The 18,975-nt window shown below is 42.8% G+C and overlaps 1 protein-coding gene across 37 annotated transcripts in view; it reads right to left on the bottom strand.

Annotated features, from left to right (window-relative positions):
* The window catches only part of LOC120952824 (calcium-activated potassium channel slowpoke), a 69,692-nt gene that overhangs the window by 49,516 nt on the left and 1,201 nt on the right, over positions 1–18,975 (bottom strand). For 18 of the 37 annotated variants that reach the window (XM_049606142.1, XM_049606152.1, XM_049606146.1 and 15 more), the window contains exons 2-7: positions 14,849–16,417; positions 10,992–11,150; positions 10,703–10,814; positions 10,306–10,457; positions 7,021–7,188; positions 4,066–4,157 (exon numbers count right to left, since the gene is read on the bottom strand). In XM_049606142.1, coding sequence (XP_049462099.1) covers positions 4,066–4,157; positions 7,021–7,188; positions 10,306–10,457; positions 10,703–10,814; positions 10,992–11,150; positions 14,849–15,178 — 1,013 coding nt within the window. In that variant the 5' untranslated portion in view covers positions 15,179–16,417. Of the gene's footprint in view, positions 1–1,296; positions 1,389–4,065; positions 4,158–7,020; positions 7,189–10,305; positions 10,458–10,702; positions 10,815–10,991; positions 11,151–14,848; positions 16,418–18,650; positions 18,787–18,975 lie in introns of those variants that run through there. The other 19 variants (XM_049606153.1, XM_049606124.1, XM_049606139.1 and 16 more) reach the window with 4 other exon arrangements.

Here is an 18,975-nt window from a genome sequence, read left to right as displayed (position 1 = left end):
GGCTAGCAACATAAAACAAATGCAAAATAAAGGTGCAAAAAGGAAAGAGAGTATGGGATTGTGAGTGTGAGGGCGGAGATTTTAACGTGTAGCAGCACCAACAATAGGCCAGTCGCGAAATGAGCCGAAATACATGCCACCAAGAAACCAATGCCTTTTGCCGTGTATGGTTGATCTAATTTAGACAAAACGAGTTAATTGAAGAAAAGAAATCGGAATGAACTAGAACTGTCGCCTCGGGATTGTGTTATTGGTTTTCTTTCCTCCGTTTACAGTACACGAGACGTACAATTGTGAGCCGGAGGTTTGCTTTAGACGTGTTTCTTTTTTGGTCAGGTTTCATTTTAGCTTTCGGTGAGCCATGGTTTCTTCTTCTTCTTTCTACAACAAACTGATTCAAAGCGTGTTTAATCGCGATTGAGTGTGCGGAAATAATAACAAAGTTTGCCTTTAGAAGGATAGGATCAATTGTCACTGGTTAGAATGTTAAACATAATGCCAAACGTTAGCGCTGAAGCACAATCGAACTAAAATAATACATTTCAGTTAGATTTGTTTCTATCAAATCAAAGCATATGATAAAAATGTGACAATTACAAAAAAAAAAACTGACGCAAGGTATGACCGGCAATAAAATGAAGTACCTTTTATTTTTACAAGGTACTTAGTCTTCAAACACTTTCAAACCTTCATCCAACCAAACTCCATTATTATAGCTTCGATCGTGCTTTTTACATTCGATAAGAAACGTATGTTGCTTGCATAGAAGTTTCCTCTAATTTCTACACAATTTTAGTAGACATACTACGCAGCAAGCAACACATTTTTCTACAGTTTTAATAAAAAAAGTATGCTCAACTAGAGAAACTGATAAATTAAAAAAGAAAATCTATGACAAAGGAGCAAAAAAGGAGTGTGATTGTGAGTGTTTTAAATCCGTTTACAGTACGCAAAAGGTAGATTTGTTGCTTTTCGTTTCTAATCATTAGAAAACTTTCGAGTACGGGAGTAATTATGCATGTATCATCATACGGATTGATTCGTCAAACTAGTCCAAACCCCATACTAGAAAGTAATTGATCTATTGTAAGGAAAATCATAAGTTTAATGAAAATAATAGCAAACGAAACGCATAATCGTAACACTATATCAATCGAATCAAACGGAAACCAAACCATAAAGAAAAGAAAGAAAGTAAAACAACTAAATAAAAAACGGAAACATGGAAACCAACAAGGAAAACTTTCAAAAAAAAACCGATGTAAACTTAGATCAACTCGGTACTCGGTCGTGTACCTTCTTCTAACATCCTTAGTGTATTTGCCGCCGTACTTATTCCGCTGTGCTGCTAACTCTGTGATCTCCGGAATCCAACTAGCGAACACCGCCTATACGGGAGTATAAGGAATAGTATCACGCACACAGGTACAGATTAATCAGCACGTCAGTCAGAGTGTTTGCTTTGGTTTCGAACGCAGATGTAACATGGTTCGGTGGAGCGCTTAGTCTTCCCTCACCCATCCCCCTCATTAGCTTGTGAAAACGTCACCTTCGCACCCCGTTTGCGGCTCTACTTAGCCACTCAAGTTGGTTTTTTGGATTACCATATTACGACACGGTTGTAGTTGCTCCGTACGTTCAGATTTCGTTCAGCGATGTTTCACATAGACCAACCCTTGCGGCAGATCGTACGAGACAGCTTATGTACCACCCTTCTGGACACTTTGTCGCTTGCTGTTTTATGGTTTATATTGTTTTAGTGGTTAGTTTAACTGTTTCTTGTATTTCACCAGGCTTATTTTCCGCAGACTGCCCGCATCAGTAGCACTTACTTTGCTCTCCACGCTTTCGCACTTCAACGTAACACTTATCTACTATGTGTACTTCCCCTCGCTTATGGACAGAACACGAAACAAAAAACACGCACGCGATGGTGTGTTGGAATGCAATTATTTCAGATTTGAAAAAAGAAACCTTAGTCCTGATTCGAAAACATCACGACTATCGGCAGCTATGTGTGCTTGCTCATCATCTCCTCTCTTAGACAGATGCCTACGGCACAACATGGTAACGGTTCTACTGTTTTCTCAACGCGCTGCAATCTGTTGCTCAGCTGATTAGAAAAGACAATGACAACGTTTGGTGTTGTTATGTTATGCTTTGCAAGCTCTCTACAATGTAAAACAACATTCAAAATTAAATGGTTCAAAATTAGGCGAAAAAAAACCACAGTAAATATTACGAGCATCGGAGATCCTTTGCTTGCCGTTCTAACAAGTATGTTACAAGAATGAGAAAGGAATGCGTAACGAAATTCCGGAGTGAAACTGGATGCAGTACTAAAGAGAACGAAACAAACCAACGGAATAGTGTCAAACCTGATGCAACAATGATTAAACTCTAGAATGTGTTACAAAGAAAAAAAAGGTAAGACCGAAACATCGAGAGACTCATTATTAGCTACGCTTTGTAGAATGATTAGTTTAATTTTAATAGTAAGGGGGAAAAACGTAACCGTGAATCGAACAACAAAACAAACGTATCATATATTTATATATAGATATATATCTAGGAGCCACACTACTGAAAAGCTTGTACTTCTAAAAGTTGATAATGTCACTTCTGACACGTGTGAACAAGGCTAGTGGTTTCGCATTTCTATCATATCGTAGCGTATTGAACCGAAACATTGAAACGGCAACAGCAATTGAAATCATCGATTTGATATAACAGCCTGTGAACATTCAGCGACTTGTGAAATGAATAATTTAACTAAGAGATTAAATAATTTAATCATTTCCAGTTTTCCAGGAAGATCTAAATTACATTATTACAATTATTTCGCTAGGCACGGTACCGACAGAAAATAGGATGTTTCATCAAATCGATTATTTCAGTGGTGCTCAAACGATAATCGCTTGCAAATGAAGAGACCTATGATAAATTTGCATTATTTATACTAACGGATCCGTCATTGTTTATCGCAGAGGGAGAAGCAGCTGAACAGACTAAACCACAAATGGTTCCTGTTAATCTTTGCACACGAGCTGCTTTACAATTCTTCTTAGCTCTATCGATACTTTCAAAATATGTTATCCGTACTGTTAGTCCTACACTCTCATTAGTATTTAGTTGCTTTTTTCAATTACTATACACCGCTTAAAAATAGTGCGCTTATCGGCGATGGGGGAAATGTACCAACATTTTACTAGTTTGTTTTTGCTGTCAATGCTCGTCTCGCAACCGGATCAAACGGATCAAAAAAGTAGTGTTAAAGAGAAACGTTGCTATATGAAACGGGCACAACAGGATTATAAGAAGTATGAAAGCTGGAAGCTTTTGATAGCACACGAACAGCTGCCGTCACTGTTGGAAGGTTTGCACTAGTTTGCAGAAGGATAGCACTAAAGCAACACAGCACAATCAAACTGACCAGCCGCACTCATCACAGCCGGGTCCTGCCGGTGTGGCGGCGTGAAACACTGCCACCGCACGCAGACAAGCACACTCACAAGCACGCAGTGCCACGTGGCGCACACATAAATGATACTCTTCATTCCAAACACAATTTTCAGTGAAAGGAATGGCGATGACGACGACAACAACGACGACGACAACAACGACGACGACGGCCAACTGTCGCCGTATGAGGTAAAAAAAAACGCAAAAACACATTAAAACGAAATCAAAAAATTACATGGGAACAACAGTAATTGAAAACTCAGTAAAACGAGCAGGAAACGGTAGAAAACAGAGTGCACATAACTCAGAGCATATAACGGACGGAGAGTGGGTGGGTGGGTGGACTGGATAGGCTCGTTGTCGTAAATGGCTGGATGGAGAGTACGCAGCGGAATAGAGAGTGGGAAGGTGAGAAATGGAGCGGATCAGAGCGAGAGAAAAGAGAGAGAGAGAGCAACTGAATCGTGGGCAACCGATATGGGTGTATTATATAGAAGGAACAACATAACATCGAATAATAGTTATAGCACAATTAACGAAATAACAAAATGGAAGTTTTGTTTGTTTGCTTGTTTGCTATAAACAGGCATTCGCTTCAACTACCTTTTTCCTTGCTCGCGCTTTAGCTCACCGCCGTACTTAGAACCGCTACCAACAAGTTCAATAATTTCGGGGATACTGCTGGCAAACATTGCCTAAAAGAGTCAATTGAACTTCAATGATTTGTCTGTAGTATTTGAGTGGGTGAGGTTTAAAGAAAAATTAAACTAAAACAAGTAGCGAAGGGGTGTGAAGGGGTGTAGTGATTTGTTCTCTTTTACGTTCCACATTTCCTTCCGCTTAGCGACAGACAGGCGCTAACAATTGCACGAACAATCGCGAAGAAAATAAAGCCACCACAGTTTCCAAAAGAATTGTATTTGCTGTCCGCCCTAGATGGAGCCCACGAAGGGTGCCTCAACACTTCAATGCAATCCACTGGAACAGAACCTAATTAAGAGAGCATTCACCTCGCCACCGGAAGGCTGCAGTTCCGCTTAGGATTGCCAGATCGACAGCATCGCTAGTACGATACAGCAGGCATGAAGATGTTTGTGCGCTAGATTGACCGACCGATTGGCGAGCAAAAGCAACCCCAGAACGCTCCCCTAAGCACCTAACCGAGCACGTAACGCAAACAGAAACGGTTCACTAGTCGATCGGGATCGCAGACGGGAAAACAAAACGAGAGAACGGAAAGCCGGAATGTTAACCAACAAAACAAACAATCGCTACGTTATATTATGCGGCAGCCAGCATAAACGCTTTGCATGCAAAAATAATACGCTCAAAGGTCAGCGCTAGCATCCTGTCGGCGCAATCGAACTGTTGCCTTCCTGGTTGCCCAGCCCCGACGACCGTCACCCTGGCTTAAAATGCGATGTCGTATCCTCAAATTTAAAAGCGATGGTGCGCTCTAAGGCATGCAAACAAGGTGAGATACGTATAACATGATGGGATGAGTGTGTTGGTCATTTTTTTCGGTAATTTTTTTGCGTCATTGGTTTTGAAGGAATATGGATTTTTTGTTGGTCATAGGTTCTGTTTTGTTGAGTAAAATAAATCATATGAACGCGTTTTTAATAACCTTGTTCCAAATTCAGAATGTGTTGGCGTTCGATGAACCATTTCACTAGCGATTGTGGAATTAACAACGGAAGCAAAATGTTACAAAAAAAACAAAAACATGTAATATTACAGTGTTTTTAGAAAAGTTAAATAAAACGACTGTACTCACTAAACGGTATATTCATGTAAGAAAAATGAAGCTTTCTTAGTATTATGATTCCAAAACGAATACGAAAAAGGTCGTCACTCAAACGTCTCAAAATAAAATTGCAACACAATAGTAACATTACTACTTTCAAGCAAAAAAAAAACAAATCACACCATCCGAGCACGCGTCCACATTGCGCCACGAGCGCGTTGCTCATCCACAGTCCGATGCGGAAATAATAAGCGCGCTCGAAAATAAAATCTATCTCCGCATGGCAGCAAGCGGCGTACATCTTCATCTATGCGAAATGCAAAGGCAAGACATGGCAAATCCTGGGGAGCACGGAAGGCAGGCATTTTGAGGGTTGGTTTTTACTTGGTTTTTGTTTTGTTTTGTCTTATAGCTGGCTTGCGAAAAACCAGTGCCGGATTTTAACAAGCGATCATTTTCCTGATGAATCTAGCGCAACTGCCGTCGTGTTCTGTCTCGTCTTCCGTTTCGGTGGCCTGAACCGTTTTTCTTTCAGTAAATCCCCACAGTGTGAAAGATATCTTTCTTCGATGCCCAAGAATCTGCGTTGTGCATGTGGAAAAAAAGGAACCACTTTGTTTGCTTCCCGCGCGCATTGTTACATCATGCCACAGGACGACGTTACCGGTCTTCCGTACATGGGCCGAGGAAAGCTGCTCTATCCTGCAGGCCGAACAGTAACGGTGGCACTTTCCACTTCGGTGCGCACTCGTGTTTCATCGATAATGTCTTTCCCTGCCACCGACTGTGCGTGCGTACTATTGCCAAAAGCAAAGCTGTTGTAGGTTATACAACAGCAAACGAAAAAAAAACGGAAACAAATCAAGCTCGACAGCTTTGCGGGCGGTTCATCCGTTTTCCAGTCCGACAAAGCGCCACAGCACAGTAGCGAAAGCACGTACTGAATGCTGCCCTTTTTTCCCCGTACTGAAAGTTTGCGCATGTGCGAAGAAATGTCCCGTCCGGAGTATACACTTTGCACCTTCTCTCCCAGCAAGGCACCCCCGAAAAGCTATGGAGCATAGTTTCCTCAACACAATCCTTAAGCTTTCCGCAACGTCCTAGCACACATACGCTGACACCAAAGTATAAGATACGCAAAAGTAAAAACAAGCACATAGCAAATACTAATACAACGGAAACATTATTAGCTAAGGAAATTTAGGATGCGTTCAACACGCGGGCAACAAAGGGTAGCGATAAGTGTGGGGAGAATTGTTTTTTTTTTTTGGATCTAAGTTTTGCTTGCTGCGTTTAGTTAGTTTTGGTTCGGTTTTTGTTTTTTTTTTTCTTTTTTTCATTTCCCACTTGATAAATTTGTCCTGCTAGTCTGCCATGTTGCGTACGCAGCTGATGTTCTCTTCGCTGCGAATAGTACCCACACTAACTACCAGCACTGTCCGTTTACACTGATATTGGGTTTTCCAAGAACGACGGAACCATTGGGAACGTTTGGACGCGTTTTGTTTATGTTTATACAGTTTTTGGCCGCTACCCATGGCACGATTGTTTATCCGCTTTTCACCGCACCGTCTTCGCACAATGTTGCATTGAATGGGCGTGAACAACAGCATTTTCCACTCAGAGCAAATCATTCTGCAAGTGTCCATCAGCGCCCCAACAAGCGCTGAAATAATGTGTGTGTGTTTTTTTTTTGTCGAAATGCTTGCTCAAACGTACGCGAAGAACGACAACACGGAGCAGAGAAGAGCACACTAGATAAATGGGGACAGCGAGAAAGAGAGCGTAGAGAAAATGAAAAGATCACTTACCAAGCCAACAAGTAAAAAGAATACTAAAAAAGTTCGTCCGAGAACCGTTTCACAGTAAACGTCGCCATAACCTACTGTTGACATGGTGACAATGAGAAAATATACACATGTCCAATATGAGAGCTGTTGCGGATTATTGAACTCTAGTGGATCGCCAGAGTTTTCCAGCTGTATGTGAAAGTGGGGGAAAAAGAGAGAGAGAGAGAGAGAGAGAGAACGTAATCGTTTCCAAAAAAGGAAAAACGAAAACGAAGAGAAAGAGAAAGAGAGAAAGAGAGAAAGAAATAAGAAAAAAAATCAATTAGTTATGCTGGTCGGTAGCAAGCTGTAACGAGGGCTAGAACGACTCAAGAGCGTGGTGGGTGATGATAGTGTGTGGAACGTAACATTAATGGGTAATGGTATAAAAATGCATTGGAACATAGGCTGGAACAAAACAATTCGCCAAAAGGTCGCCAAAACAAACACAAAACAGGGGGGGGGGGGGGGGGGAACTTAAATGTAACAGCATTGCCACGACATCGGATGCGACAGAGTTAGACACCAATTACTACAAAACGTCTGCCGCTGGTATGATCAACCAGATGGGCTGTAGCTTCAATTGCTTACACATACGCACTGCACCATTTTGCAGTAATTGATTGTTCTACTCCAAATGCTGCTGCTGCCACTACTACTGACGGAATGTTGCTTTTTAAATTCTTTTCTATCAAATTATAATACCTTAAAAACATAGACGCGTTGAACAAACATATTTGGTTTAACAAACAAACAAAACAGTAAAGTATGTTTAGATTATACGGAAGTGTAATATACGCGTACAAGATAGTTTTTTTTTAATTATATCTTTCATAATCATAAAGGTACGACTTTGTAAATGTAATGGGTGCAAAATGCAATGGTGATATATAGAAAGATAGTACAAAAACAAATACATCTGAATGTGGATACTGCTACAGTTGCTTTTTTATGTTTAGATTAAAACGCGATACTACTTATGAGAATAGAGATGTAAAAAATACAGCCTCTAGGGAGGCTAGTTCGGCTGGCAACTTATACATTTATGATTTCCGATTATACGATACACTGTTGACATGCGCTCAAAACATACAACTGCAAGGTTATGCGTTTTACTATGGATAAAATGTTCATCTCGAGGTCGAGTAAATTTGGCTTAAGCATGTGCGTAAGGAAAATAATGGAACGTTGAGAATGTCCGATAAGCTTGAACCAAAATATAATGTTCGAATTTTTCTATGAGTTGTTATCTGTTGTAGACCGGGCAAAGTTTTTGCATGATTTCAACGTAATTATTTGCGCTACGCTGCATTAAGCACATTTCATAAACAAAAAACCGTAAAATCATAACATTTAAACCAGATTAGGTCATGTTTTTACAGATGGAGAGCGGAATAAATTTGTTTTCACTTAAAAAAATAAATAAAAACAAAACGGTGGTGCTTTCAAACGATTTAAAAAATAAATTACAATTGGAAACGCATGTTTACTCGACGATTGAATGAAAACTGTGCACTGATCAGGGCTGCTGCATTACAATTTTTTACTAATCGTAGTAAGTAGCAATCAAAATCTACGAAATAATCGGCAATTTCGCGTGGCATCAGTTGTCTTCCTTAGAATCGGCATCCTAAGCTACACTCGCAAAAATGTTGCAACCAAAAACATATACATACTCATACAAATAGGATACATACACTAATACCAGATCGATTGAACGTAAACTTGATACTTGGGCGTGAATATGCAATTGAGGGGGAGTTTTTTTTTTTTTTGGAGGCGATTGCTGTTTGTCTCTTATAATGCATAAAAGGGAAAAGCTGTCTCATTTTCATTTGAGAAGCAAAATGGAAACGAAAAACAAAACAAGCGAAGGTATCAAACGGTTTAAAGAAAAAAAAAGGATATTTTTGCGTATCGGCGTAATGCTTTTAACGTTTTATTGATTTTGTTTGCACTTTTGACTTTCGAGCATTCTCAGATTGCTGCCATACATCAAATAAGAAACAAAATCGTATGTTCTAAAAAGCTGAATGGAAAAGAGCTGCAGTTGTTGGTAATTGTTTGTATGTTTTTTTTTGGGTATTTTTGGTATAGGTATTGCATAGGTGTTTTCGCTTTCGAATCGATAAAAGACCGAATAATGAAAAAACGTTTGCAAATCATTCGCTTCAAAAAATTCAACTACTGATATTCAAGTATAGTAGAATGGACGTAAAAGTGGAACGATACTCACCACCGAATGTGACGATACACATTCGCGTAAAACGGAAACATAATTATGCTAAAAACGTGCTGCGCGCAGCAAGCATTATGCATTACGCACGCAGCACCCCTTCATCTCGACACACGTTGCCAAAATTTATGCCAATTCACGATGCCGCGTATCAGTGAAAGTGTGTTTGATGGATGGGTGTGTGTGTGTGTGTGTGTGTAGATGAGTAAACAATATGTAAGAATGTTGGCCGTGTTCTGCAGTGTGCGGAGCAAGCGCGAATTGCATAACTTTTGACAACGCTCGAAAACTTATTCTCTGCTTCTCTCTGGTACGAGCGGTTTAGCATAATCATTTGTCCAATCGCAATCATACTTACTCAACCTCATCGCAATTGTTGAGATAGAACGAAGGGCATTACGAATATTTACCAACCAACACTGGCTGGCATATGCTTAAAGACAGCTTTCAAGGCGTTTGGCATAATTTTACAGCATAATAATTGCTACTATGCTGTTTCTTGTGCAGGCTTTCCAGCATTTGGAACACATGGTACTTGGTAAACGTGGGACGTAGACATGCATATTCTACGATGCATATTGCTTCGCTTGACTGTATCCGATCGCGCAATTGATTTTTTTTTTCATCTCTACTACGCTACGCTACACAACCACGCGGGGTTGCGAGTACCGATTTTGTACGCTTCCGAGGGATAGAAGTTAATGGCGAATCAACTACTGGCCTAATTTTTCAAAATGCAACAGACTTTTGTTACAAACTTTATATGTACATACAGACACACATACAGACACGCATGGAAATAATTAACAAATCAAATTATTTTCGCTGTGTTGGAAAACTACAACGCGCGGCTTCGGCGGCCAGCTGGTAGGGCACGCCCGCACAATCACGCTCTACGCATGTCAATCGTATTTATCATTAGCGCGCTTGCAGGAAACATGAACGCTATTCGTTACAAGTTTGTTTGTTTTTTTTTTTTGGTTTGAACAAAATGGACACATAGGTACGACGACACCAATGTATATACTCACCAGATGAATAATTCCAGCAGCTGTCAACCACACTGATATAAAAATTGATACTAATTGTGCCAAACGTATTGAACTAGATGTTTTAAGTATATTTAAATATTGTAATATGTCTGGAACAGTCATAAGACGCAGCGCTCGTAGGAAACGTAACCCTAAAACGAGAAAAAAACAAGAAGAGAAAGCGAAGGAAAAACAGAAGGGAACGGGGTAAAGTAAAGCGAACGAAAGCCGTAGGAGGATTGGCAAGATACAGTAAAGTAAGAAGTACGGATTCGCAAACAAGAAAGATTAGTAGACTCGATATTTGCTTATAAATAGAACTGTTTTTTTGTGTGTATTCGTGTTGGGTGTTGCTTTTACTTCGCAACTTGGCAGGCCGGAACGTGCAAACACTTACCAATCCATGTCCGGTCAAGGTATATGGATACAAAGGACGGGGGTATCGTAAAGTAATCTACAAAACTGTACATCTCCAGCATGAACCAAAGTTTATCCGATGCCGCTATGAACTGCAAAAGAAAGAAAGAGCACACACAAACAAACAGAAGAACCAGTAAAATAACCAGCAGTACGCAATAGGAACGGCTTCCCCACGCAAGACGTCATGCGTCAGGCAGTGGGTGTAATCTGCAGCCCGTCAAACAGTAGGGACAACGGTGTTGCTTTGTTTGTTGCCTTGCGCTTACCCGTATAAAAAAGTAAACCATAAAAAATATGTTGAATGCTAGGTCGATTTGCTGCGTAATGTTGTTGCTCCATTTTTGACACCTTTCCACCTCTTCGTTAGACGCATCGATGAAGTAAATGATGAGCGAGGCGATACTGAGAATAAACACGAGCACAACCTGCGAGACAGAAGAGAAAGAAACAAAGCAGACGGTTCAAATGGCTGGTACACATGCTAGTTAAATGCATAAATTAAACTCCACTCCCGGCTCATCATCAGTTATGAACGTTGTTGCCCCTGCCAGCCATTCAGTAAAGCGCATGCACGCGTTTGTCTACAGAAAAGGATCCAGCTGGTGTGAAGTACCGGGCGCTTCCATTCGGTGTGAAGTACCAGGTGTCTCCATTTACCTGGAACTGCAAGCACGCAAGTCCAAAAACGGATGATACCATCAAAATAAGTCGTTACAGCCACTTGTTCATTTCACACCATGCAGGAAACGCAATGCGTGTCAACAATGCGGCTTAAATGGTACACAATATGGCATCCGATATGGGGCACGTAATTCTCGCGAGAAAACGCATTGTGTGCGGAACATCCGAACCCTTTTATTTATCTAATTACATCAAATTACCATCATCGTTATTCCTTCAGTCCAAATAATTTTTATTTTTTTCTTTTCAGGAAAAGGGATTTAGAGTTTATCCTAATTACATCCCGTTGGGATGAATAATTTCTTTATTTCAGCAATAGCCAGAAGCTGGGAGGTATGTATAATTGCATAATTTATCTACAACTCAAACAGCCTTTAAATCGCGCGATCAACGCGAAATCTGTCAGCATACCTGTCGATAAACTGCAACATTTGCTACCACTGACGGCACACACCTGTTGTCTAATAGCGGTTGACGGACATTTCCGAACTGGTAAGTGTGCACACAACATACCACCGTCACCGTGTCAACATATGGCACACCCCTATCGTACCACCTCGTATGCAGTTTTTTTTTTTTTCATAGATCCGTTTTACGAAGCGGGGGTGATCTTTTATGGCCACCTACGTCTTCCTCCTTTCATCCACTCACGATTCCACACCGAAAGGAGTTGGAGGTAAGTACAATTTAATGTCGCTTCTACTAACAATCACCGCAAGCGAAACAATCTAAGCATCGCGCCCTATATATATATATATGGCGATGGCCTCGCTGAATTCGGGCGAAAAGAGTGCGCTAGTTGCCATTTTTATCCACTCCACTAGCCAATATCATGCCCAGGACCAATTATTTTCACGTGCCCCATGCAAGAAGGCGCACCGAAACGGAAAATAACAACCTTTAAAATCCCGGACAGGAGGGGAGGTACGAGTACAAAAGCGCAACGCGGCGGGGAAGGGTGGAAGGGAAGGAGGGCAAATGTATGTGTGCTGCGGGCTTAAAAATAGACAACATTTAACGGAGGAGGCTTTCTGTGCTGCCAGTCGTACTAGTTGGCAGGTCCCACAGTCACATCACCGCGCTTGGCGCGGGAAAAAGGGGGCGGCCGACAAAATCGTGACCTAAATGGAGCGTTTGCTCGCCCACTTTTCTTCCTGCATTGGTGAGGGGTAGGTGTGTGGACCGGTTATGCCTTTCTAAATTTCATATTGTTTTCTCTTGGCGTATTGTACGGCACCATACATTGTGTTACAGAAAGAAAGAGAGAGATGAATAGACAGCGAAAGAGAGTAAGAGCAGACAATTACCGCAAGTACTCTCTAAAGCCTAGCGACGACGACTGCATTGTACCATTGTTTGGCAAAATTAGACGAACGAGTATTGCTTCACAATGTGTGTGTAGAATTGTCTTAAACTCTTCACCATTCCGATGATCCTATCTTGATGTTTGTTGGTAGTTTTGTACACACAGGCCCTTCTTTTCTAGATACATTCAAAAGCGTTTACATATTATTGCTGCATATTGCTTTGCTGAGCCTGCGAAGGTAACACATTTAAATTCCCTGCTTAAAAATAAACCCAAAGCCCGGCACAAGACGGCGTTTCACACAACACACCGTCTACACGACGCTTGAAAAAGGTTATGCCACTCTGATGTTTCAAACGATTCTAGACAAGCACAACACACACACACAAACTAATATGCATATCGCTCACATTACCGCAAGGCCACCGATAAGGTTATGTAAAGCCTCCCCCCTTCCCTTTGCCTGCAAACTATCCTCTGTCAATGAACTGTATGATACAGCGAAAGTGCGAGAGAGATAGTAAGAGAAAAATAGAGAGCATGGCAATTGCACATTGGCCGGCTCACCTGACATTGGGTTCAATATAATAATAACAACAACAACAGCAACAAAAAGTGCTTCCAACCCTCCCTTAGAGAAACTGCCCCACGCCCTGCAATCGGCGGCAATTAGATGTTCAATAAATCAATCTCATGCTTAATTAGATTGCTCTGGTTGCTTTCCCACCATTCCGTTCCTTTCATTCCTTCGCAAAATGCAATCCGACCGAGTGTGTGTGTGTGCGGCTGTGTATGGATAGAGCCGCACTCACTCTTCAATTATGATTTATGATTTTAAATTTGAGCAGATGGGCCTGGTATCAAATCAAATGGTGTAGAATTTATTAATACTAGACGATGTCCGTAGTCTAAATTAAGACATACTTGCCGTCCCCATGTTTTAAACTAGCAGGCACCACAACAACAACCACAACAACAAAATACATCACGGAGCATCTTAATATTAAGCAACTCCGTGAAACGCGGCTTAAATTATATTTTTATTATAATATCAGAGATAATTATTGAAAAATAACTTCTAAAAATAATTATTGAAAAATACCAGAATATTATTTAAAAAAAGCTAAAAAGATTGAATTGGTAACCAATTTTTTTTAAAAATCTGCAAACTTCAACGTTTGTTGTAAATGTTAACACAATAGCATGAGTAAAATGATAATTTATAGAGTTAAAATCAAAATAAATATCGTTATACAAAATGTAATTTAGTCTGTAAAGTAGTAAAAATGCAATAATGTAAATTAATCTTTAACGGCAGGTATATTCAAAAATTAATCATTTTTACACTGAAATCGAAATTCCAGTCCACAGCAAACAGAATAATTATTCCTAGTCAAGCGAAGTTTAACAATTCTGTTTCCAAAGTGTTACATATTTCAAAGCAATAATAGCATTGCGGAAAGAAGGTTTAATCCAACGAAAACTTCTTAGTTTATGTTGGTTGTGAGCATTACCATTTTCAGTCCGTAGAGCTTTTAATTTATTGCTCTTTTATTGAGAATAAATCTCATGATAAATATAAGTACGCTTAATCAATTCAGCTTAAACTCCCAACGTGCGCTATTTCATTAGCCTAAACGTATTCACTAGCCAACAATATTCAGTGTATGAAAAAATACTCCGAACGGAGACTGACCAAATACATTGTCGAAAGGTCCTTATATGGCAAATAATCACTTCTGGCCATTAAGACAAGTCCAATCCATTGGACTTCAATTCCTCCAATCCATATACTTACACTTATATAAAAGTTTACCTGAATGGGGTAAACATAAAATGTAAGCCTAATACCTCCCATCTACGAACGCGAAGAGCTTAAAGCACTAAGTAACCAAATAAGTAATCTAACAAATAAACTACAGCCTGACTAATATCCCTCAACCTTTAACCAATTCGTAATGACAGTCTCACCATGGTATGGCACACACAGGCACAAAAAGAGCGTTGAATCAAAATCTGAATAGCTTGAAACATATCATCGCGGCAGGCTATGAGCACACCCGCGAACAAATCTCCTCAACAATATCAATCCATTGCTCGTGACATGCTCGATGCATTCGCCCACGTCCTACTCACCAAGATTCGTCCGGTAGTGGTCTGTCCCGAGATCAGCTCGCCGGCCCAATCCTTCGCCTCGGTCATAAACGTGCCCTCGAAGTCCTGCTTGCCCTGGCGGGAGGCTTTCTGCTCCTTCTGCTTCGGATCGTTCGGAGCCAGCTCGGGCTCCTTCCGGCAGCACAGGAAGGCGAACGCGCGCCATAGCAGCACGGCCAGCAGGCCGGCCAGGAAAGTGAATATGCTGGACAGGAGAAAGCACCACCATTTCCGCACCCGGAGACAATCATCAAGATCGGTCGGCGGTAGCTCCGTGGTCAGTACTGATTGCTCCTCGTCACAGCCCGACATCCCCTCGATCCCGCTGGTAGGCCTGGTGGGGGATCGAGAACGCACACCGCTGCACACTGGTTGTCAACTTTCTAGCTGTAGTCATTGGACATGACGTCGTGCCTCACAGCCAGACCCGGGAGGCGATCGCACCGAACACGCGATCGGCAGCGCGACTGCTACACACGGCAAGCACACACACACACACACACACGGTGTCACTAGCGGAAAACGGGCAGCCAGCTAGTGGACCGCTCACAGCCACGTACGCACACGGAAGAAGCGCGCGCGCCCACACGCACACACAGCACACAGGGGAGACGACCGGATACCGGGCACTTCTCGGGTCGGCAGCTTTATGACGCGATTGCACTCACTTACACAACGCGAACCAGGCGCACAGGCCGTTGCACGATAACGAGACGAATTCGGAACACTAGAACTCAAACCACCGAGTGCCACTTCCACACTGCTTCTGGTGTGTTCACACCGACAACACACACACGCACACACGTACGCACCGATGCCTTCGAAAGGATTCTTCTTCCGCTATCTCTGCTTTGCCTGTTGTTACACTGCGCTTCCGGTCTTTGCGTTTTCTTCCCGTGCGAGAACTAGGTCAGGATGTGAGCGAGCGAGAAATGAACGGAAAGTAGCAAACCCACCTTCAGGTAGGGCGGTAGGTTCGCCTACTAGAAGCAGACACAGCGCGCAGGATATCCACAGTGCACACACACACAAACACACACGGCGATGATTGTGTGTGCACGTGTGTATGGGAAGGAAAGTGAGAGAATGAGCGAGAGCCAGAAGAAGAGATTAAACGGTGCACAACGGCGACACACTCCAGGGCTGGAAGGGTAGAGGGCAATGGACCACCGCACTACACACACACACACACTCACACGCTGTCGGAATTTTACAAAATCTCACTCATTTTCCGTTCGCTGCAAAGCTGCACGGGGCGCTCTGTGCCGCGCTCCCACAACCGGCCGGGAGCGAAAGTGAGCAGGAGAGATGACTATTGTTGTTGTTGCTGTAGTCGTTGTCGTTGTTGCTTTTTTTTCACGTCCTTTTTCTTGCAGCAAGATCCGTTCCCGGAGCAGGACGGGATGCGTGTGTGAAACGGCCCCCCTGTTTTCCAGTCTTCCAGAGTTTACCTAATCCACACCGTCACACACCCCCACCGTCTTCAATGAGAGCTCTTGTGTTTCACTCTGCCACTAGCGCACTAGCACGTTTGACGTTTGTGTTTCATAGCTACCGAAGAAAGAACAAATCAGATGCGAAACGATCCAAACTGCACAATTCCAATTGCGAGCCTCCAATCCTAGCCACCACTGCCTCACACAAACACACACACGCGCGCGCGCGCCCAAGACTACTGCGATCGATGTTCGAAACCTCTTGCCACACCACACATGCACAGTGTACGGGGAACACTTTGTTCGTTCCGGCTACTGCGCTTTCCCGTTTGCGTCCGCACCACTGCTGTTTGCCTTTTCTCAGGAGCAGTTTCTGCCAACCGTGGCCCATATACGTTGAAGCAAAAGCCCGTCTGCCCGTTTATACACACGTTATATAACGAAACCAACAACGGAAACTCTCCGATGGGCCGTCAACGTTTGCGGCAGGACTGCACAACGAAAAATTAAAAGCAAAGGAGCACTTCCGCTACGACCAGATAGCGAACGAATAATGGACTTCAAACACACATACACAAGGCCACACGAGGGCACAAGGGAGGCACATAGTTAAAAGCAGGAGAGTGAGAGAGTGAGAGAGAGAGAAAGAGAGAGAGACCGATCGAGAGAAAGTACGAGAGAATGAATTATGAGAATAAAAATGCAGGATACAAGAGGTTGAACTGTAAGGGCGAGCAAGATGGACAGGAAGGGGTGTGGGATGGGAAGGGTGCAAAGAGAACGGAGAGAATTTGACAAAGAGAGCCGGGTAAAGAAAACATCACTCCGCCATCTTTGTGTGGCGAGCTGCCCAACGCTCACCTTTACTATCCCGGGCTGTAATTTCGGTTTTCGGGATGGTAGAAAGGAAAGCTGAGGCATTCCTCACACACACACACACACAAGTTCCCTGCCTACGGTTAAACTTTTTCGATTGTGCTCGCACCAACACCTCGCACTAGCCTTGCCCAGTCTTGTGGGTCCGTCCCAGAAAATGTGTTTCTTTCTTCCGGTCACCTTTACTGTGTGACTCACACTCGAGGCACTTCGCTTGATCCTACTACGTAACTTTGCAACTATATTGCTTATTGTGTGTTAGATCTGTGTTCCCCTTAACTGTGAAATTAAAGTTCTGTCACTGTCCTCTTATTAGTTACCTTATTTAGCTACAATTTCTTAGCATTTTCCCCATCATAGCTTTCTTTTACATGGTTTTCCAGGGGCTCTCATAGTTGTGCGGCACTTTCTCTCCATCTTATTGGATGTGAACTATTTACAATTGGAATTGGACTATACGGCATCCTTATTAGACAGGCTCCAACTATAGTGCTACATAGTCCAATTCCCATGACATAAAGTTCTTTTCCTGTAAGAAAGAGTCAATAAAGTGTCCCGCAACTATGATAACTCCTGGAAAACCCTGTAAGCTGCCTATGGGTCATTGTTTCGCACTTTCTCTGAGGAACTGTTCGTGCTCTTGGAAAACTTCTTCGTACACTTCGTTGCAGCGCTTATTTGTAGCGGGATCTTCGGGTTTCACCCAACAAAGAAACAGTCGCTCAATGCTACTGAGAATCTTTTTAGCGAAGAAACCCATTGGAGGGCAACGATTCGTGCTCCATCAAATTTAGCAGGACGTGAGACGTCATTGTGCTAATGTTTCGAGTAACCTTAATTAAAGCCGCCTCAAGCCTCAGTCCCTAAAATTTGTACAGCTGCCCTACAGTTGGGCAGCTCTACCTATAATTACAGACCGCCTGTGTCGTCGCAAACTAATCCTAACTATGCTTACACCCATTTTCACCGCATGATGTCGGTGCCATTGCAAGAGAAAATTAATTTCACTTCGGCTTCTTTCGCCTGCTTTGACCTGGCACGCTCGGCACAATCAATAAAGCGCTGCTGACAGTTGCTGTCGGCGAAACTCAAAACGGGCACCCCACCGGGGTGGAATGGACGACGTTCGAAAAACTCAGTCCCTTATGCTTCCGCATGTTCACACCATATACTGGTGCACACACCGATCGTTGGCTCGGTACTGTCACAACACACAACCGTTGAAAAAAAAAAAACAAAAGCACCTAAGCGACACACAAAACACCACCGAACTGGCGGAAACACAGAGGAAGAAATTATAAAATGAGAATGACTCCGCCGCACCCACCACCCACCCACTAGCTGGTGCCGTCTGCTCCGTTCCCTCTACCCCCCCCCCACCCCCCCCCCCCCACAACACATTCGTGCAATGTTTGGGCGACCCTTTCAAATTTTCGCTCGATATCTTCGTTCAGCGATACTTGTATTCATACCGAACGCGTAACGACGACCTGGCGCCTCCACCGAAAACTTCTCGACCGCGGTGCGATGCGTAGCGCTATCCTCGGCGAGCGCACTGTAGTACATTGGCGCTCGCACAGCGCCCATACACCGTCCCAGCATAATTTCTCCAACACGCGCGCGCTCTCTAACGTTTGCCCAGGGGGTTTCGAGGGCCAAGAAGCCGCTCTCCGCTCCGTGCGCTGTGAGATGTTGTTCCCGTTTCGATGCTCAACATTTCATACTTGTTTCATAAATATTTGCACCTTGCTCTACCCATTCTTTTATCACACGCAGCCATGCTTTGCGCGCGCTCAC

The sequence above is a fragment of the Anopheles coluzzii genome, chromosome 2, assembly GCF_943734685.1.
Source record: "Anopheles coluzzii chromosome 2, AcolN3, whole genome shotgun sequence".
Lineage (NCBI taxonomy): Eukaryota > Metazoa > Arthropoda > Insecta > Diptera > Culicidae > Anopheles > Anopheles coluzzii.
The sequence above is the reverse complement of the archived record's forward strand: the minus strand, read 5'-3'. Positions and strand labels throughout refer to the sequence as shown.